Here is a 21,659-nt window from a genome sequence, read left to right as displayed (position 1 = left end):
TTCAATGTGTAAACAAGTTAAGGAAAAGTGCGCCATTAGATGTGGGGGTGTTGCCCTTGTCGGCCACCGTACTAGATGGCGCGAAGATTAAAATAAATAAATAAACAATCACGGGTAACGAGTTTCACCTGACCCAATATTACGCCATCTTGGGACTATTTAAACTCCACCTGGACGTGGAGGAGAATTATAATCATATACTTGATTGTCGAGGAGAGTCTCAAGTTACCAGTCGACGTCCACGATGCCTACCAAGAATGTTGTTGACGACCGCATGAGCAAGTTCAAAAACAAAGGGAAAGAGCCCGCGGTGAGCGAACTTCTCCATTATAACTTATATATCGTTTCACTTTTCATCGCTTAACACTAGAACAAGCACTACACCAACTCGTGAGCTTAGAATTCTACGGTTCTATCTCCGTTTAGAATGAGAAGGTTCTATCTCCGTTTAGAATGATAAGGTTCTATCTCCGTTTAGAATGAGAAGGTTCTATCTCCGTTTAGAATGAGAAGGTTCTATCTCCGTTTAGAATGATAAGGTTCTATCTCCGTTTAGAATGAGAAGGTTCTATCTCCGTTTAGAATGAGAATGTTCTATCTCCGTTTAGGGCAGTTCAGAGATATTGAGCGTCAAAGTTTTTACATTCCATTATGTTTTGTGAGATGGAACCTTTGTATTTTATTAATTACTAACTAAAATGTCAACATTTTAAAAATAACACCACACAGGCATTAATAAACACCTAATGGATCAGATTATGTAAAAAACTCAATTTTGACCAAAAATGGAGATATAACCTTATCATTCTAAGCTCACGAACTGTCGAATCTTATTTCAAATTGGAAAGTGGCAGTTAAATCTAAGTGACAGTTGACACTAGAACAGCCGTGCCTACTGACCTACAAGAGCTACGAACCTACCTAACAGAGTGTGTATGTCGTGTGATGTGTGTATCTTAAACTGCGAAGACAATTGTCATCTTCTTGCACTTGAATAGCATTAAGGTTGATGCAGGCTCACTAGTCAGCTATAATATATACAATTTTTATATGAAAACACCTGCTAGCATGCTAATTTCACACGTAATTCGCTCCTGAATCGTCGATGGCCCTGCCAGGATTTGGCAGCTGCCAGGTTTTGGCATGACACCGCCTCTTTAAAATGCTAACCTGCTACTTACACACAAAGACCACTAGTACTCACATGGCTGATTAAGTGTTAAACTGTTAAACTTGATTTGTTCTCACCTGTAGAAACTCCGTGAGCGCAGGATTGCCGAGTGCGTCGAGCTGCGCAAAGCTCACAAGAACGAGAACATTCTGAAGAGGAGAAACATCTCTGTCATGGCAGAGGACGAGGTCTTCAGTCCTGAACTCAACACCGATAATCAAGAGGTACAATTAACGGTGCTGCTCAGTTTAAACTACAGACACGTTTGTGTCGAACATGTACCGTACATTGAAAGACCCTAACCATGGTTACAATGAATGGTGTCCTATTGGACAGTGGATTGAAGCATTGGAACAAACCCTCACTAATTGGAAATGTCTGTTTTGTGTAGTTGGACGTGAGAGAGTAAGTAAAGACAGTATCTGACTGCATTGCCCACAGCAACCCAATATTCAATTAGAATGATGTTATGATTTGATATGAATTCAATGTATACCTCTTATTAAATTAGAAATACTCTGGTTGTTATATTTGCCTTTTGGTTGACAGCAAAAGAGGTAGAGAGGAGGATAGAGAGGGAGAGAAGGAGAGAGAGCAGGATGGTGTCGGCACACGAGAGAGAGAGAGAGAGCAAGAACCAGGTGAGAAAGTGTCAAGACCACATAAGTAGAACCGATGGTTCTTGAGCCTAACGGCCCTTAGGGGGCAGGAGCCTATCTCCTGTTTCTGTAGCGTGAGGCAGCTTGATGTACAAGTACAGTCCCCCCCAAGGCAGCAAACACTGGTGTAGATGCATACTGTATGCATAAGTGAGTGTGGTGGTGCTTATGGGGTGTCGCTACGGGACAGGTGTCGCTCTGACTGGGAGGGCAAAATCACAGTATACCCACTAGAAAAAACTAGACTACACCACTGTGTCCTAGGTTATTTTGGCGACTATTGAGGACATCATTGGCCTGGTGAACAGCGACTGCAAGGACCAGCAGACCCGAGGTTGTCAGGCGGCCAGGTAGGATATTAGTTAAATGCCAGTATTTATAAGCATCTGAAAAAACTGTTTGTGTTGGTTGTCATGAGGTGAGAAGGGGTTGACACTTGACAGTTACTTGAACTTAACAAGCAGCTAGTCTCCTTGAAAAGCCATGAAGCTGAAATGTCAGACGGAGTAAGTCCCACTGCCTGTCACACAGTAACCCCTTGTCCTCTGTAGGAAGCTGCTGTCTCGTGAGCGCAACCCTCCCCTGAAAGAGATTGTGGATGCAGGACTGCTCTCACGCTTTGTGGAGTTCTTGGGCCTCGATGAGCCTTCCCTGCAGTTTGAGGCAGCATGGGCACTCACTAACATTGCATCTGGAACTTCCTGGCACACGCAGAAGGTGTGTTGACTATGCATGTGGAAATACACACTAACACCAGTTGGTTATAGGTTCTCCTTAGGAGTGAGTGTCTTGAGTTCCCATGGTAGAACTCCCTGGCTCGGACTAACTGATTATGTGGCCTAATTAACCTACTTAAGTAGGATTGACTAGATGGAAGACAACATGGTAGATTGCACACTTCACCTCTCCCAACAGGTGGGCAAGTGGGGAGTTTGGAATTGAGATGTTGTGTTTTTAGGTGGTAGAGCACGGGGCAGTGCCTGCCTTCATCACCCTGCTGGCGTCACCCATGCTACACATCAGTGAACAGGCTGTCTGGGCTCTGGGCAACATTGCAGGTATGCATATTGACTTTAGAACGGTGATTTACTTTCTAATCTTGCCATCTAATTCCCGCCAGTATACACAAATGTATGTACTCACTGCAATGCAAGTCGCTCTGGATAAAAGTGTCAGCTAAATGGCCTATTTAAGTTGGATTTTTCCTGTCAGGTGATGGTGCAGCCTATCGTGATGCGCTGATCGAGTGCAACGTCATCCCTGCCCTGTTGGCTCGCCTCACCCCAGACACTCCTGTAAGCCCATCTTCTGTAGGATTCCTTATGTAGTTCTGTTCATACAGATTAAATAAAGTAACTGTGGGTGTGGGGTATTCTCTTACACTAGTGACTTCCTCTTATTGTCTCCTTCCACCTTAACTGATTAAAAAAAGAAAATAATTGTAAGTGTGTTAGCAGGCTAGCTGCATGCCTGACTTGCCTTCACCTGGTTGTTAACATGTCCTTTGAATGTGAATTAAAGGGAACAAAATTATTTGTCCCCACCCAGGTGGGCTACCTGCGTAACCTGACTTGGACCCTGTCCAACCTCTGCCGGAACAAGAACCCCTTCCCACCCCTCTCTGCAGTTCAGCAGGTGTGTATTTACAGCCATATCTTATAGTATAGTATGTGACAGCAGCTGGTGAAACAGTTGGTGAATAAAAGTCTGAACATTTCAGACTTGTTTGCTGACTTGTTGCCGCTTTCACCAGCTGCTGTTACATATGATTTGGCCGACTTGACACCATGTGCCTGTCTTGAGTATTCCATTCATGGCATGGATGTTCCAACTGTTCAGTCGGTAAGCTTGGTTTAAACGAGTGCTTTATGCCATTATTGCCTGCTTAACCATGCAAGGTCCCCTGAGAAAGACTTCTCTTCTATGCCAGGTGTTGCCCTCTCTGATCCAGCTGCTACACCTCAGTGACAAGGACATCCTGTCTGATGCATGCTGGGCCATATCCTACCTCACAGATGGGTCCAATGACCGCATTGACATTGTGGCGAAGACTGGCATAATCCCTCGCCTGGTGGCTCTCATGGACTTTGAGGAGCTCACAATAGTGGTAAAGTGTGGGGGTCGGGGGGCGGGTGGAGAGAATGTGATGGTTACATTGCCTACCTTTTAACAGATGTGAAGCACTGATGACCAGGGTTTAATACCAGTTGGTCACGAGTGCATTAACATGACGCCAGGGAGTGATGCACCTAACTGGTTGTTGCTGAAAAAAGTTTTATGGTTTACTTTTTAGATTTACTGTTCAGTTTAATAAAACAAGGTCTCCTTCTGCAGACCCCTGCACTGCGCGCCATAGGGAACATAGTGAGCGGTTCGGACGTACAGACTCAGATGGCCATCGATGCTGGGGTTCTGTCAGCCCTGCCTAAGCTGATGAGACACTCCAAGGCCAGTGTGCAGAAGGAGGCGGCATGGGCTGTGTCCAACATCGCAGCAGGTCCCTGTCAGCAAATACAGCAACTACTCACCTGTGGTCTGCTTCCCCCACTCATCGACCTACTCCGGAACGTGAGTTAAGCCTGCATGTGAACACAGCTCTGTGCTGCAGTCAGACTGTTCTTTTTTTAGCATTTGATTGTAAAATGAAATCCACTGTTCTGTGAAGGGAGACATTGGAGCCTTTATTCACCCTGCTTCTTTCTCAGGGGGACTTTAAAACTCAGCGGGAGGCAGTGTGGGCCATTACCAACTTCACCAGCGGGGGCACTGTGGAGCAGGTGGTACAGCTGGTGCAGACTGGTGGGCTGGAGGCCATACTGAACCTGCTGACGGTCAAAGATGCCAAAACCATCCTGGTCATACTGGATGCCATCAACAACATCTTTATGGTGAGATTAACTCTGCATAGGGGAGATACTGTTCTCTCACCCCCCCCATAACTGCTAATTTTCCCCTCATTCTCTTGTCAATCCCTGTTTCCTTTCCCAGGCGTCTGAGAAGGTTGGAGAGACTGAGAAGCTGTGTCTGTTGGTCGAGGAGTTGGGAGGGTTGGACCGCATTGAGTTGCTGCAGAACCATGAGAACAACACTGTTTACCGGGCTGCCCAGAGCCTCATTGAGAAGTATTTCACTGACGTGAGTTATGCCGACTTTGATCATCCGAATTCTGATCTTTTACTCTGAGGTTGAGGCACATGCTAGTTACTGGCTGCGTCATGTGAAATCCCACTGAGAAGTTTCATTGATTGGAAAGGTGGCCGACTAGGATGCAACTTCCCTATGGAAGTAATGCTAGAAATGTTCCCCTTTGTTCCAGACCTTGATTAGTTGAGTGAGCCTGTACTCCGTTTAGGACTTTTGCCACCCCTGCACATGTCAAGCTGAAAGTCTAATGCTATGCCATTTTGTGTCTCTTGAATTAGTCTACTGGGACGATTGTGGATTCACATTCCATCTGTATTATAGCACCTGAACTGGTGGGATGGCTCATGTGTATATTTGACTGCTGCTCGTGTCATGATTCTCTTTCACTTAGGAGGAGGGCGATTGTCTGAAGACAGAGGCCACAGAGTCTGCCTTCCTGTTCCACGCCCCGGAGGTCAATACCTTTAAGTTTTAGTAACTCACCAACTGGGTTTTGATGTTTTGTATACTTGAATGTTGAAATGGAAAATGAATAAAGTAATATTTTTGCAATGAACACCCTCATCACCCTCATCATCGTCGACAGTGACACACAGGACTACCACACCACCATATGAAGATGTGACGAAAGCAACACACAGGCATAATGTCAGGCCCTTGTCCTGTACTATTGTCACTCTTTTATTATCTTGAATTATGCCTTATCGCCTTATTGTCTTGTGCTGCAATGTCAGGAACTGAAGCCTAAGGATTTTACTCTCTTACACTTGTGTAATGTGACATAACTATAAACTTAAACATACACGGATACATACGCAACACATCTCAATAAAGCTGTGAAAATAAAGTCGCTTATTTTCCGCTGTTACACCTGACATGTTTTCAGACCAGTAGCTATACTGTGCAGATGAAGGTGAGGAGAGGAGACGCAGAGAGGGTGAGGAGCGAAAGCTGTGAAACATTTGTTTTGGCACTTTGGTGTCAATGAGGAGGATACAGTCGTTTTCCGAACCTTTGATTTCACTGTAATAATTCAATCTCATAGGATACAGAAAAGATGGCACAATAGTGTGACAATAGAAAATACCCTCCAAAGATGTTACAGTAGCCTACAGTAACACTGATTGCATTTAGTTTTGGATTATTATCTTGAATAGTCATTCATTGTATTTGCAGCCTACATGTATGGAATACAATAAAGCATAATTTGAAACTGTGCAATGGCATTCTTGGTCCAAATGTAATGTTTCGTCTATATACTGATATATAGGATACCTGATATATTGCAACCAAATTCATATTGCAGGTTTGAGGGCCCCTAATAAATGAATGTACCGTTGCTGTTATGTCTGGCAGTACATGATGGCCTACATGACGGTGTGCTTTTTTTTGTTGCCTACAGTATCATAGGCTAAAAACAGATCCAACAAAAATAAATATTAAAACGAGCATTCAATGTGTAAACAAGTTAAGGAAAAGTGCGCCATTAGATGTGTGGGTGTAGCCCTTGTCGGCCACCGTACTAGATGGCGCGAAGATTAAAATAAATAAATAAACAATCACGGCTAACGAGTTTCACCTGACCCGATATTACGCCATTTTGGGACTATTTAAACTCCACCTGGACGTGGAGGAGCATTATAATCATATACTTGATTGTCGAGGAGAGTCTCAAGTTACCAGTCAACGTCCACGATGCCTACCAAGAATGTTGTTACCGATGACCGCATGAGCAAGTTCAAAAACAAAGGGAAAGAGCCCGCGGTGAGCGAACTTATCAATTATAATGTATTATGATGATTATTGTTTCGCTTTTCATCGCTTAACACTAGAACAGCACTACACCAACTCGTGACGTTAGAATGATAAGGTTCTATCTCCGTTTAGAATGATAAGGTTCTATCTCCGTTTAGAATGATAAGGTTCTATCTCCGTTTAGAATTATAAGGTTCTATCTCCGTTTAGGGCAGTTCAGAGATATTGAGCGTCAAAGTTTTTACATTCCATTATGTTTTGTGAGATGGAACCTTTGTATTTTATTAATTACTAACTAAGAAATGTCAACATTTTAAAAATAACACCACACAGGCATTAATAAACACCCAATGGATCAGATTTGATAAAAAAAAACTCAATTCTGACAAATGGAGATGGAACCTTATAATTCTAACGTCATGAGCTGTCGAATCTTATTTCAAATGTGAAAGTGGCAGTTACATCTAAGTGACAGTTGACACTAGAACAGCCGTGCCTACCAGCCGTGCCTACCAACCTACAAGAGCTACTAACCTACCTAACAGAGTGTGTATACGTGTGATGTGTGTATCTTAAACTGCGAAGACAATTGTAATCTTCTTGCACTTGAATAGCATTAAGGTTGATGCAGGCTCACTAGTCAGCTATAATATATACCATTTTTATATGAAACCACAGTCTGCTAGCATGCTAATTTCACACGTAATTCGCTCCTGAATCGTTGATGGCCCTGCCAGAATTTGGCAGCTGCCAGGTTTTGGCATGACACCGCCTCTTTAAAATGCTAACCTGCTACTTACACACATAGTGGATAGTGGATATAGCCTTTATTTATGTAAACCAGCTCTTTTTCCCTTGTTTTTAGTATTTTTTTCCTAGCACCAGGGGAGCCCCCCCTCCCAAATTTCGTTGTATGGTACCTGTACTATATTAATGACAAAGACCATTCATTCAAAGACCACTAGTACTCACAGGGCTGATTAAGTGTTAAACTGTTAAACTTGATTTGTTCTCACTTGTAGAAACTCCGTGAGCGCAGAATTGCCGAGTGCGTTGAGCTACGCAAAGCTCACAAGAACGAGAACATTCTGAAGAGGAGAAACATCTCTGTCATGGCAGAGGACGAGGTCTTCAGTCCTGAACTCAACACCGATAATCAAGAGGTACAATTAACAGTGCTGCTCAGTTTAAACTACAGACACGTTTGTGTCGAACATGTACATTGAAAGACCCTAACCATGGTTACAATGAATGGTGTCCTACCCGCAGTGGTGTAGTCTACGTGATACGCAGGACTACGCCGTATACCCACTAGGAAAGGCCAAGGATTTGCGTATACCCACTAAAAAATGTACGAGGATACGTAACAGCGTTTTGTGACAGAACTTTCACACTTTTATTCATAAAATTCACCCCGTCTGTGTTACGAAGCACTTACTTCGAACTTTCTGACATGTTTGTTATCGCATAACCAGTCGTTCAGAATGCTCTCAGTATTTCCCCTACAATTGCCTTGGGGTGGGCGGGCCAGACCAACCTCCACACTTCGCTTCGTGCCGCGCTGGAGAATGGTTTTGTTTTTGTTTTGTGTGCGCGTGCGACGCGAGAGTTTTTGCAGGGTGAAAGCTCTGCAGAAGAAAGTAAGCAAGTTGAAACGTTAGCAAATATAATTACTGTGTTCTGACAGAGAAAGTTGGTTCAAATTAGTCGTTATTATTGTGATTAGAAAGTGTCTGATTATAGTTTCATGGTGTGAATAATAGTGTCAAAGAACTAGCAAGCTAGCTAGCTCAGAGGTGACTAGATGAGCTAGTCTCCTGCACACATACCAGCTAAAGAGCTAACTGGATGCCCTTTATTATTTTACTTAAAGTAGATATACAATCTTTCTTATTCTGCTAGAATTGGGCTTTATGGTAATACCATAATGGTATATGTACAGTAGATTGAAGCATTGGCACAAACCCTCACTCATTGGAAATGTTTTTCTTACAGGTGAGAGAGTAAGTAAAGACAGTATCTGACTCTATTGCCCACAGCAACCCAATATTCAATTAGAATGATGTTATGATTTGATATGAATTCAATGTATACCTCTTATTAAATTAGAAATACTCTGGTTGTTATATTTGCCTTTTGGTTGACAGCAAAAGAGGGAGAGAGGAGGATAGAGAGGGAGAGAAGGAGAGAGAGCAGGATGGTGTCGGCACACGAGAGAGAGAGAGAGAGCAAGAACCAGGTGAGAAAGTGTCAAGACCACATAAGTAGAACCGATGGTTCTTGAGCCTAACGGCCCTTAGGGGGCAGGAGCCTATCTCCTGTTTCTGTAGCGTGAGGCAGCTTGATGTACAAGTACAGTCCCCCCCAAGGCAGCAAACACCGGTGTAGATGCATACTGTATGCATAAGTGAGTGTGGTGGTGCTTATGGGGTGTCGCTACGGGACAGGTGTCGCTCTGACTGGGAGGGCAAAATCACAGTATACCCACTAGAAAAAACTAGACTACACCACTGTGTCCTAGGTTATTTTGGCGACTATTGAGGACATCATTGGCCTGGTGAACAGCGACTGCAAGGACCAGCAGACCCGAGGTTGTCAGGCGGCCAGGTAGGATATTAGTTAAATGCCAGTATTTATAAGCATCTGAAAAAACTGTTTGTGTTGGTTGTCATGAGGTGAGAAGGGGTTGACACTTGACAGTTACTTGAACTTAACAAGCAGCTAGTCTCCTTGAAAAGCCATGAAGCTGAAATGTCAGACGGAGTAAGTCCCACTGCCTGTCACACAGTAATCCCTTGTCCTCTGTAGGAAGCTGCTGTCTCGTGAACGCAACCCTCCTCTGAAAGAGATTGTAGATGCAGGACTGCTCTCACGCTTTGTGGAGTTCCTGGGCCTCGATGAACCTTCCCTGCAGTTTGAGGCAGCATGGGCACTCACTAACATTGCATCTGGAACTTCCTGGCACACGCAGAAGGTATGTTGACTATGCATGTGGAAATACACACTAACACCAGTTGGTTATAGGAGTGAGTGTCTTGAGTTCCCATGGTAGAACTCCCTGGCTCGGACTAACTGATTATGTGGCCTAATTAACCTACTTAAGTAGGATTGACTAGATGGAAGACAACATGGTAGATTGCACACTTCACCTCTCCCAACAGGTGGGCAAGTGGGGAGTTTGGAATTGAGATGTTGTGTTTTTAGGTGGTAGAGCACGGGGCAGTGCCTGCCTTCATCACCCTGCTGGCGTCACCCATGCTACACATCAGTGAACAGGCTGTCTGGGCTCTGGGCAACATTGCAGGTAATGCATATTGACTTTAGAACGGTGATTTACTTTCTAATCTTGCCATCTAATTCCCGCCAGTATACACAAATGTATGTACTCACTGCAATGTAAGTCGCTCTGGATAAAAGTGGCAGCTAAATGGCCTATTTAAGTTGGATTTTTCCTGTCAGGTGATGGTGCAGCCTATCGTGACGCGCTGATCGAGTGCAACGTCATTCCTGCCCTGTTGGCTCGCCTCACCCCAGACACTCCTGTAAGCCCATCTTCTGTAGGATTCCTTATGTAGTTCTGTTCATACAGATTAAATAAAGTAACTGTGGGTGTGGGGTATTCCAATACACTAGTGACTTCCTCTTATTGTCTCCTTCCACCTTAACTGATTTAAAAAAGAAAATAATTGTAAATGTGTTAGCAGGCTAGCTGCATGCCTGACTTGCCTTCACCTGGTTGTTAACATGTCCTTTGAGTGTGAATTAAAGGAAACAAAATGACTTGTCCCCACCCAGGTGGGCTACCTGCGTAACCTGACTTGGACCCTGTCCAACCTCTGCCGGAACAAGAACCCCTTCCCACCCCTCTCTGCAGTTCAGCAGGTGTGTATTTAGAGCCATATCTTGTATAGTATGTGACAGCAGCTGGTGAAACAGTTGGTGAATAAAAGTCTGAACATTTCAGACTTGGTTGCTGACTTGTTGCCGCTTTCACCAGCTGCTGTCACATATGATTTGGCCAACTTGACACCATGTGCCTGTCTTGAGTATTCCATTCATGGCATGGAGGTTCCAACTGTTCAGTCGGTAAGCTTGGTTTAAACGAGTGCTTTATGCCGTTATTGCCTGCTTAACCATGCAAGGTCCCCTGAGAAAGACTTCTCTTCTATGGCAGGTGTTGCCCTCTCTGATCCAGCTGCTACACCTCAGTGACAAGGACATCCTGTCTGATGCATGCTGGGCCATATCCTACCTCACAGATGGGTCCAATGACCGCATTGACATTGTGGCGAAGACTGGCATAATCCCTCGCCTGGTGGCTCTCATGGACTTTGAGGAGCTCACAATAGTGGTAAAGTGTGGGGAGGGGGCGGGTGGAGAGAATGTGATGGTTACATTGCCTACCTTTAACAGATGTGAAGCACTGATGACCAGGGTTTAATACCAGTTGGTCACGAGTGCATTAACATGACGCCAGGGAGTGATGCACCTGACTGGTTGTTGCTGAAAAAAGATTTATGGTTTACTTTTTAGATTTACTGTTCAGTATAATAAAACAAGGTCTCTTTCTGCAGACCCCTGCACTGCGCGCCATAGGGAACATCGTGAGCGGTTCGGACGTACAGACTCAGATGGCCATCGATGCTGGGGTTCTGTCAGCCCTGCCTAAGCTGATGAGACACTCCAAGGCCAGTGTGCAGAAGGAGGCGGCATGGGCTGTGTCCAACATCGCAGCAGGTCCCTGTCAGCAAATACAGCAACTACTCACCTGTGGTCTGCTTCCCCCACTCATCGACCTACTCCGGAACGTGAGTTAAGCCTGCATGTGAACACAGCTCTGTGCTGCAGTCAGACTGTTCTTTTTTAGCATTTGATTGTAAAATAAAATCCACTGTTTGTTCTGTGAAGGGAGACATTGGAGCCTTTATTCACCCTGCTTCTTTCTCAGGGGGACTTTAAAACTCAGCGGGAGGCAGTGTGGGCCATTACCAACTTCACCAGCGGGGGCACTGTGGAGCAGGTGGTACAGCTGGTGCAGACTGGTGGGCTGGAGGCCATACTGAACCTGCTGACGGTCAAAGATGCCAAAACCATCCTGGTCATACTGGATGCCATCAACAACATCTTTATGGTGAGATTAACTCTGCATAGGGGAGATACTGTTCTCTCACCCCCCCCCATAACTACTAATTTTTCCCTCATTCTCTTGTCAATCCCTGTTTCCTTTCCCAGGCGTCTGAGAAGGTTGGAGAGACCGAGAAGCTGTGTCTGTTGGTCGAGGAGTTGGGAGGGTTGGACCGCATAGAGTTGCTGCAGAACCATGAGAACAACACTGTTTACCGGGCTGCCCAGAGCCTCATTGAGAAGTATTTCACTGACGTGAGTTATGCCGACTTTGATCATCTGAATTCTGATCTTTTACTCTGAGGTTGAGGCACATGCTAGTTACTGGCTGCGTCGTGTGAAATCCCACTGAGAAGTTTCATTGATTGGAAAGGTGGCCGACTAGGATGCAACTTCCCTATGGAAGTAATGCTAGAAATGTTCCCCTTTGTTCCAGACCTTGATTAGTTGAGTGAGCCTGTACTCCGTTTAGGACGTTTGCCACCCCTGCACATGTCAAGCTGAAAGTCTAATGCTATGCCATTTTGTGTCTCTTGAATTAGTCTACTGGGACGATTGTGGATTCACATTCCATCTGTATAGCACCTGAACTGGTGGGATGGCTCATGTGTATATTTGACTGCTGCTCGTGTCATGATTCTCTTTCACTTAGGAGGAGGGCGATTGCCTGAAGACTGAGGCCACAGAGTCTGCCTTCCTGTTCCACGCCCCTGAGGTCAATACCTTTAAGTTTTAGTCAATCACCAACTGGGTTTTGATGTTTTGTATACTTGAAATGGAAAATGAATAAAGTAATGTTTTTGCAATGAACACCCTCATTACTCTTGTTTTTGCATCGAGTTAAGCATGAAATCCTCAAGGCTGCTAAACATTAGACTCTGTAAATTTGTTCTGGGCCCCTGGCAAGAGGTAACCTATGGCCCAATGTGTTTCCCTTGGCACAGTCATGTAATGACTACAGTAGTTCCCATAAATTCTCTTTGATCTGGGGTACCAACGGGGAGAAATGTCTGACCCTCTGTAGGCGATGCATATTTTCACAACACATTTCTCACTCCTTTTGTCGGCCACTACTCTGACTCAATCAATTCTAATGATCGTACACTGCCCACTGATGGGGTTAGTCTGGTGTTGGTGCCCTCTACTGGGTCAATTACCTCACACTAAATTGACGAAGAGCTGAAGAGGGCAGACTTGCTAGCATGTAGTGAGTCATCCCACAGAATTACTAAATGGATACTGCACATGGTGGTTTCTGTCCATGCTCATCACATCCAAAATTGATTAACATTTTTTTTATCATGAAAGATGCTGCTCTTTCAGACTCATTTAATTGGAAAACTTTATTTTTGATAGAGTACAATGGTTCCTGATGAATTACAGCCTCACCGGTCGTCTACAATTTAGTTTGTTCAGCTGGTGGGATTTAACATTCAGACATCCCATGGCTTCTATTCATAAGATGGAACAGGCAATCGTGAATTCAATAATTCAACTAAAATACATGCTGGCTGTTCAATTTGAATACATACCATATTTGCAGTGAAATGGAAAGGTGTATGCAGGCCATGTTTTATTCAACAGTATATAAAATATCTTTGCACTGACATCAATCTTCATGAGATGAGGATCTTAGACAGGCACGTTGAAAACTGGAAACATTGATGTGAACAAACTGAAACATTGATGTGAACAACTGAATCCAGGGTATATACAGGATTGGGGTAGTGGTGGGGTACATTGAGGGGTAGTGGTGGTCTAGTGAGGGGTAGTGGTGGTCTAGTAGTGGATAGTGAGTTGGACTTGTGATCGGAAGGTTGTGAGTTCAAATCCCGCCTGAAACCACACCACTACTAGTGTGCCCTTGAGTAAGGCACTTAGCCCTCAGTTACTCCAGGGGGAATGTCCCTGTAATTCGTAATTGTAAATCGCTTTGGATTAAAAGCGTCTGCTAAATGGCAAAATTAATTAATTAATTTCAATACCTTTCTAAGACTTTTTAAAGACCTTGTCAACATTTTTCCAGACCTCACCGCCACTTCGAGCTGTAACCATTTACATCAATGAGACCTTTAACTTAACAGTTTTAGTTTGCAATAGACTAGACCACTCATACAACAGACTTTCCGGTTCATCTTTGTTTTTTAATAAAACTAATAAATTCACAAAGTTTTACTAAACGTTTTTAGGACTCAAACTCTTTGGACAGTCTAATTCAGAAAAATACCTACAAAATTCAAGACCTCATACAATCGTGATAAGACTTTTTAATACTTATTAAGGGTCTTGATTTTCCCAAAATGTATTTATCAACTTTTGAATGAATGAATGAATGGTCTTTATTGTCATTGCTACAGTACAGGTACCAAACAACGACATTTAGGAGGGGTGGCTCCCCTGGTGTTAGGAAAAAAAAAAAAAAAAAAACGTTTAAAAAAATCCCAAGGGAAGGAGCTGGTTTACATAAATACTTTTCAAGACACCGGATATACCCTGTGAATCATTATCAGTTCAGCCATTTGATTTTTACACCATTTCATGCAAACTCTCCAGAAATGAAACAAATGTGGAATGCAAAAGGATGAAAGAGCAAAGTGCTAAAGGAGACATTCAAATGACATTGGCCACATACAAAAAGATCTGAGGTTTCAATGTCTTTTAAAGAGGCAGCAGAAAGAAATGGAATTCAACCACTGCACACTCATTAAAAGAGCACAGATGGAAATTATTTTGATCTGCTCCCATGCAATGAGTATGATTGGTCCTATGAGATGGAGCCCGGCGGCTCGGTCCAAAGCTAGGGGATAACCAGAGACACAATCAGTCCAAAATCAACCTCTTTACCCTAACCCCCCTGATGTGTAGATCTGAGGAATTAGCTAATGAAATTAAAGATCCACATTATTACCATATAGCCTAGGTGGAATGTCCACCATATTGCTTACATCAATCCAGTCCTTTCAGATCTACACATGTGCCTAGGAAGTAGGGGCTCGGGGCGGGTTTGGAATTGTGCATTTACAGTGGTATCCCTGCAGAGAAAATCCTTAACGAGAGCAAGGATGAGAGGAGAGTGTGTGTGTGACTTGGGTTCTAGCAGACATGTACGGTACTCCTCATCTTCATTCATCCTCACTTTCCTCCTCACTCTCACTCTCTCCATCCTCCTTCTCTTGCTCCTTGGGTGGGCTGACGGGGGGAGGCAGGTCGAGTCGCGCCCAGAACATGGGCTCCGATTTCTTCATGGCGATCTCTATTTTAGCTGCCATCATGTTCACTACGCTCTTACTCATGTCAATCACCTGCGAACAGGAGAATAGGGAACAGGTGAACAATTCAGATTGACAGCAAAATTATAACAAAACATAACTTGTCTATATCACTTAAGAGCATTTGGTCCATATTTAGATTCACGTTGTAAGCACTATGGACTGAAAGTTGACTGCATTCGGGTTATCATTACTAGTACCATCATCATCATCATCATTACAGTGAGTGTGACATGAAGTGTACTTGGCTGTTTTGAGGCACCAGTGGAAAACGACTTACTCCCCACAAACTGATCTTCTGCTCAAATTCCTTCTCGCCTTCAAAAATGATGCGAATGTTGATCTGCAGGGTCAAAAGAAAACACATTTAGACCAATAACCATCAAGAATCGTCAAGAAGTGCATGGATATTGCTCTTGCTGGTGGAGGACTGTGGTTAAGGGACCATTAGTGCAATCTACTTGACAGTCAATATCAGGAAAAGAGGCTACCAGACTTTTAAAAACGATCTTCTTGCTATTCAATGCACACTGGTAGGGAATAGTGTTGTACATTTCAGAAAATTTGATACAAATATTCTGGGAAATCCACACCTGAGGACCCCTCACTCACCGTAGAGCAGTTCCCCTCCACGAAGCTCATCTCTGGGATGGAGTTCTTGGCATAGATGGAGATGATGACCTGTGCTCCAGTCTGGTGCCAGTCAAACCGACACGGCACCACCTTCTTACCCTGGAGGGAAAACAGAGAAACCAGTTAGGAGCTACAATCTTGACCTCACCGCCGTCAGCCACGCTTTTCTTTATTTGGCCTTGGTGCACCAGTGACAACGTGGTGGAGTTAGAGGGGATTGACACATGATCTCTTCATTCTGCTTTTATGAAGGAAAAAAAACCTGCACTCAATCGAAATACTCTTCAATTATTTAATGCATTCGCAGAAGAGAACGCATTTCAAGGACAAGAACGGACATGTTAAGGTGAACACCGAATTTCGCAGAGTAAAGTAAGCTAAGTACGCACTTAGCCCTCAAATTACTCCGGGGAGACTGTCCCTGTAATCTCTAAATGTAAGTCGCTTTGGATAAAAGCATCTGCTAAATGATTAAAATGTAAACATAAATGATTTTATTTTAATCCTGCACCTGAGGAATTTTGTATGATCGAGTCGAGAATGGCATTCCCAAACATGACTCTTCAACCCCTCTCTCTCACACACACACACACACACACACACACACACACACACACACACACCGTGTCCTTCTTCCTCCATAGGTGGGTACCCCTGGTGCAGCCCTCCTGAGAGAGAAAGGTGTCGAAGTCAGAGGTTTTCCTTTTACAGCAGGTCCAGTACTTCATCCTGGGAGAAAAGGGAACACGTGCATGATCAATAACTGACATCTCATTCTGCCACATCTGCTTTTTGAGTAAAGGTCTCCAGATCCCTAAATGTGTGAGAATTCTCAAGATACTCTGAAATTCCATTCAGGAATGTTAATCATTATGGCTTTGCATTTTCTTTTGCTATTTCTAACTCTAAAGGGCTCTGCACACAGCGTGCGATTTCTGTTGCGCGTCAACGTTCCATTTTGAAGTTTGAATGGAAGTCTATGAGAACATACAACAGAAATTGCATCGCACGCTGTGTGCATTGGGATGCGATGTTTTACGATGTTCTCATAGACTTCCATTCAAACTTCAAAATGGAACGTTGACGCGCAACAGAAATCGCACGCTGTGTGCAGAGCCCTTAAGAATCAGTTTGCCATGTTAAGCCATTATAACAAAACTGACCCTTCGTGGAAGATGGGAAATCCCGCATGGTACATGCAGACCTCCTCATTAGTTGCTGGTCCATCAAAGGTCTGGGAAACAACACACAGAACAAATTCACGTCTACCGTTGCCCACACTGAAATATATAGGCGAACCACAAGGAGCCCAATTTGTATTAAAATTCACAATCAAAACAGCTATTCAACAAACATACTTTAGGAAATCATTTAAGTAGGTGATGAGGGGAATAATTCATATAAATACATCGTCAGGCACTTTTGAGACTCTCCCCCCCCCTTTTTTTTTCTTCTATTTACTAATATGAAGCGCAGTACCTTCCCACATCCTCCGTTTTTACAAGATGTTCCAACCTTAATCTCATCTCCATCCTCCTCTGAAAAGAAAAGAGGAAAAAAGGTAAGACTTTGTTGGTTAAAAAAAAAGAGAAGAAGAAGAAGACGTTCACTCCTTCTCTCCTTTCCTTCATCTGGGCTCAATGATGTGAATGAAGATGACAGGGAAAAGCAGATTCCCAGGAGAAGTCCACCACGTTGCCTTCACTGGTCCTGTCCGCTCAGATCAGAGCAGATGAAGGAGAGGAGAGGACACGCTTCTGTCCTCACCTTTCTTCTCAGTGGTACTGTCCTCTGTTATCTTCAGTTTCTCCAGAGCCTGCTTCAGAGAGGCAGAGATCTTCTGTTGCAGTCTCACCACCGGATCATCTGGACTAAAACAACAACCGGCGGAGTGGATAGTGAGTTGGACTGGTGATCAGAAGGTCATGAGTTCAAATCCCACCTGGGAACACCACCACTAGTGTGCCCTTGAGTAAGGCACTTAAGCCTAAGTTACTGCAGGGAGACTGTCCCTGTAATTTCTAATTGTAAGTCACTTTGGATAAAAGCGTCTGCTAAATGGTTTAAAAGGGAATTGATGTAACCACACTACTGTAGGAACATGAGCAGCCTAATTACATGATATAAAATAAAACATAATATACAAGTAAAACTGGGAGTATTTGAGAGGATTACATTAACAGAGCCTTAACTGTAAAAAGCCCTAACAGACTTATTTACAACTCAAAGTAAGTACCCTGCTCTCTGTATGGACTCCAGAGACTTTGGAGCTGGGATGATGAACTCTGGTTTCAGGTCGTCAGCATCTGTCTTCTCGGGTTTCACTGGTTCAGGGGGTCTCTCGTCGTTGTGGGGTGCTTTTGTGCAACCCTAGGAAAAGTCACAACAATACAGACAGTTTTACCTCTGTGCTGAAAGGGAGCTATTATTCTGGTGCAAATCTGTTTACAAACTCCATTAGCATCGTCATAACGACGGGCCCAAGGCTGAGGCAACATTTTTTACGTGGGTTATAATGTCTGTCCATTATGTGAAATTGATCAGACATAACTTTTGAGGAAATGAATGGCCATGATGGTGGTATTAACACTTACAGGGATGCTAAGAAAGTCTGAGAAGTCAGTTGTTCTCTTTTTACAGCAGGACCAACCCTGGGAAGATACAAGCAAGAGGGTCAGAGAACCAAGGGATTTTCAATCATTCCAGTACTGACAGTAAAAGTCTGTTAAAAGTTGATCACACAAACAGAAGCGTGCGTGTGTTTTACCTTCAACGCATCATGGAACACTGGGCCACCTGGGTGGTGGGTGCATGCATCTGAGAACACAAGGGACCATCATGTTATATAACACTGTCATCATCACTTTGACTAACCGACCTCAGTAAAGGGGGTAGGTAAGTAGAAGGTAAGTAGATAACTTAGCAATGTCAACAGCAAGTGACATTGGATATCATATCCCCATCATTCCCCACTCAAGAAACCGACACTAGCCAAGTTAGCTAGCAAGATAGATAGCTGGCTTAGCTCTGGGTAACTTACTTACACAATAAGTCAGGTCAAGCACTTTGATATGGTTCGTTATCGTTACCCAATCAAATGGAAAACAGAAAACAAATGACATTAGACACAGTTAGCTAGCGAAGGCAGCAGAGTTAGAGCTCCATGCTAGCTAGCTAGCTGCCCCCCCATTGATATGCCGGTTAGCTATGCTCTCTATGATCAAGTTAGCCAGGTTACATAGCTAGCTAGTTAGCTCATGACTTACCATCAGGGTTCTTGTCTGAGTCAAAGCGTTGTCCGCATCCTTTGTTGTAACACAAAAGCGACATGCTTACTAGAGTTAGCTCAATACAAGTCAAACAGTTTAATCTGATAATCTAGGCAAATTAATTTGCAGCACCTAAAATTCAGAGGCTGGTGAAAAGAGGTAGCTACTAGCTAACTATGTGTCTGCCTGCTGCATCCGGATTCCGGAAATGACCGACACGACTCGGGAAAGATCGGAGAACGACCAATAGAGTCGTTTCAGTTCGTTCGGAAAACTTCGGAAAACTTCGGAAAACTTCGGCATACGATAGTTCACCGCACTGACCAGCATCCAGCACATAATTACACCTGTCAAATGTGTCATTTTGAAAAGGTTATTAATGAAAGTACCGCATCGCAAATTGATTGTCATATCTAACCTTATTATCAACAGAAGAAACACATAAAACACAAAAAAGACCAGCAACAAAATGCATCATATTGAATAACATGGGCTAAAATTCAAGGTTGAGACCTAAAGCCACAAAACATGGTTGTACGATAACTACGCTTTTATTAATGTTCCAGACAGTCACTATCTAAAATGCAACGTTGCACTGGAATCTGAAGAGAGAGCAAAAGTCACGGATCAATCCACTCGTGCGTGATTGTGAGAGCGCCCCAGACAATCTGTGCGCTGCATTCCCAGTGTAGTGCAAAAGCATCCCAATGCTTAACCACATGCAGGCTGGTGAGCGGAGCGCTCCTGTGTGTGGGTTTGTTGTCCCGTCCATGCTTATGAGAGAAGACGGGTCCAGGATGCAATGCCCCCCTGTCTCAGTTAGTTTCTCTCCTCAGCTCAAAGGTAAGATTCTCACCTTTCATTTGAAAACTTTGCTCTGCGCGGCGCTGCTTCCAGTTAACGTGACGTTAGAATTATAAGGTTCTATCTCCATTTTTGTCAAAATTGAGTTTTTTTTACATAATCTGATCCATTAGGTGTTTATTAATGCCTGTGTGGTGTTATTTTTTAAATGTTGACATTTTTTAGTTAGTAATTCATAAAATACAAAGGTTCCATCTCACAAAACATAATCTTGGAATGTAAAAACTTTGAGGCTCAATATCTATGAACTGCCCTAAACGGAGATAGAACCTTATAATTCTAAACGGAGATAGAACCTTATCATTCTAAACGGAGATAGAACCTTATCATTCTAAACGGAGATAGAACCTTATCATTCTAAACGGAGATAGAACCTTCTCATTCTAAACTCACGAGTACCTGATCCTTGTAGTTCTAGGTATGTGTAATGTAAACGGATGATTTTGAAAGTAAAATGACTTGAGATTGAACATAACGGGACCTAAACTTGTATGCTGAATTAGACTATAGGCTGATACCGACCACCTAATAATATTCGACCAAGAAATAGGGATGAGAGAAACGGAGATGTAAGTGATGACATGGCTTTAATTGTTCTCATATCGCACAAATTATCATTAAAAATGTAGGTAGGAAGAGCGGGGACAGTTACAGCCTAACACGGTTTTATGGATTTACTCGAACTGTTTTAGCTATATATACCGTTTTGTTTTTACACAAACAAGTTACATTTATCATAGAGACCTATTATTATTGTGTTTTTGTATCTGAATGCTGCAATACCAATGTTGAGGAAACAAAGCCAAAGAATGTTACTCTTGTGTGGGCTACTTAATAACATGTAATTGTAATAAATGCGATTCTGATTCTGATTCTTACCGTTACCTTTTAACCTATCACATTTGATTAAAGACATAGGTCCTATCACTGACCCCATTGTGATAGCAAATGTAATACACTTCTCTATAGGCCTAAACATGGGGGGGTTGAACAAATTATATTTTAGATGAATGAATAACTGAATAGTGCAATCACAATCATGTTTTCCAATTTGGATTGTAATTTTTGCATTTAGATTGATAATGTTTTATACATATGTAGAGCTACATTATTATTGTACACTAAACATGTAGCCAAATTCTCTCTATTTTGTTTATCCTGGAAGGCTTTGTTTTTATTATTAATTAGATACATATATTATGTCCTGTAGTGTGTTCATTTCTTCTTCTGTAGAATGATGAACAAGTTGCAGAAAGTTTCTCTTTGTTGTCGATATTATATTAGGCTATGATGTCTCGTATAGGCTACAGAATGTTCATGTTTGTGCATTGTAATTGATCATTTATCTTCTAACCATTTGACATGGTTGTTTCTGGAAGAGGTGTGACACGCTCTCAATAGAAAAAAAATTACCATTTTATTTTGCATACATTAAGTTTTGACACGGTTATCATTGTTCTGGATGCCATTTCTGTCCCCTATCACCTCTGTGTCATGCCCCACTGATCCAGTCAACATAAATATGGTTGTGCATAGCATGGTGATTGCATGGACCAAGAAATCTATCTTTTTTGCATGGTGATTCATGGACCATGAAATCTATCTGATTTGCATGGTGATGCATGGACCAACAAATCTATCTGATTCCATTACTGTACTGATTCACTACAAATAGATCATTGAACAATACTGTGACACATGCCGCTACATGCATTTGTTTAACAAATTATTTTGTTGATTTTCCAAGGCTACATTTAACAAATCAGCATAC

At 43.0% G+C, this 21,659-nt stretch overlaps 3 protein-coding genes across 3 annotated transcripts; 2 read left to right on the top strand and 1 right to left on the bottom strand.

Annotated features, from left to right (window-relative positions):
* Window positions 1-244: 244 nt before the first annotated feature.
* Window positions 245-5,449, top strand: LOC308174879 (importin subunit alpha-5-like; the record flags this gene model as incomplete). The annotated part of the gene is made up of 12 exons (XM_080549989.1): window positions 245-310; window positions 1,255-1,395; window positions 2,095-2,180; window positions 2,382-2,547; window positions 2,789-2,888; window positions 3,043-3,125; window positions 3,379-3,465; window positions 3,761-3,937; window positions 4,165-4,398; window positions 4,536-4,718; window positions 4,819-4,965; window positions 5,366-5,449. The coding sequence occupies 12 exons, from the start codon at window positions 245-247 to the stop codon at window positions 5,447-5,449; spliced, it is 1,554 nt and encodes a 517-aa protein (XP_080406115.1).
* A 1,220-nt stretch (window positions 5,450-6,669) lies between these two features.
* Window positions 6,670-12,589, top strand: LOC308174878 (importin subunit alpha-5-like; the record flags this gene model as incomplete). Its single annotated transcript, XM_080549988.1, has 12 exons — window positions 6,670-6,738; window positions 7,752-7,892; window positions 9,251-9,336; window positions 9,538-9,703; window positions 9,934-10,033; window positions 10,189-10,271; window positions 10,525-10,611; window positions 10,904-11,080; window positions 11,304-11,537; window positions 11,678-11,860; window positions 11,962-12,108; window positions 12,506-12,589. The coding sequence occupies 12 exons, from the start codon at window positions 6,670-6,672 to the stop codon at window positions 12,587-12,589; spliced, it is 1,557 nt and encodes a 518-aa protein (XP_080406114.1).
* A 1,784-nt stretch (window positions 12,590-14,373) lies between these two features.
* chordc1b (cysteine and histidine-rich domain (CHORD) containing 1b) lies at window positions 14,374-19,122 on the bottom strand. Its single transcript, XM_080549709.1, has 11 exons — window positions 19,022-19,122; window positions 18,523-18,572; window positions 18,350-18,406; window positions 17,992-18,125; window positions 17,523-17,626; window positions 17,235-17,293; window positions 16,919-16,989; window positions 16,379-16,484; window positions 15,735-15,854; window positions 15,403-15,465; window positions 14,374-15,155 (listed from the first exon to the last, which is right to left on the bottom strand). Exons 1-11 carry the CDS (start codon window positions 19,083-19,085, stop codon window positions 14,976-14,978), a joined length of 1,008 nt encoding a protein of 335 aa, XP_080405835.1. The 5' UTR covers window positions 19,086-19,122; the 3' UTR covers window positions 14,374-14,975.
* Between the last annotated feature and the right edge of the window lie 2,537 nt (window positions 19,123-21,659).

Source organism: Nansenia antarctica, assembly GCF_963989245.1.
Source record: "Nansenia antarctica genome assembly, chromosome: 20".
NCBI classification, from domain to species: Eukaryota; Metazoa; Chordata; class Actinopteri; order Argentiniformes; family Microstomatidae; genus Nansenia; species Nansenia antarctica.
This window is presented reverse-complemented; position numbering and strand designations above follow the sequence as displayed.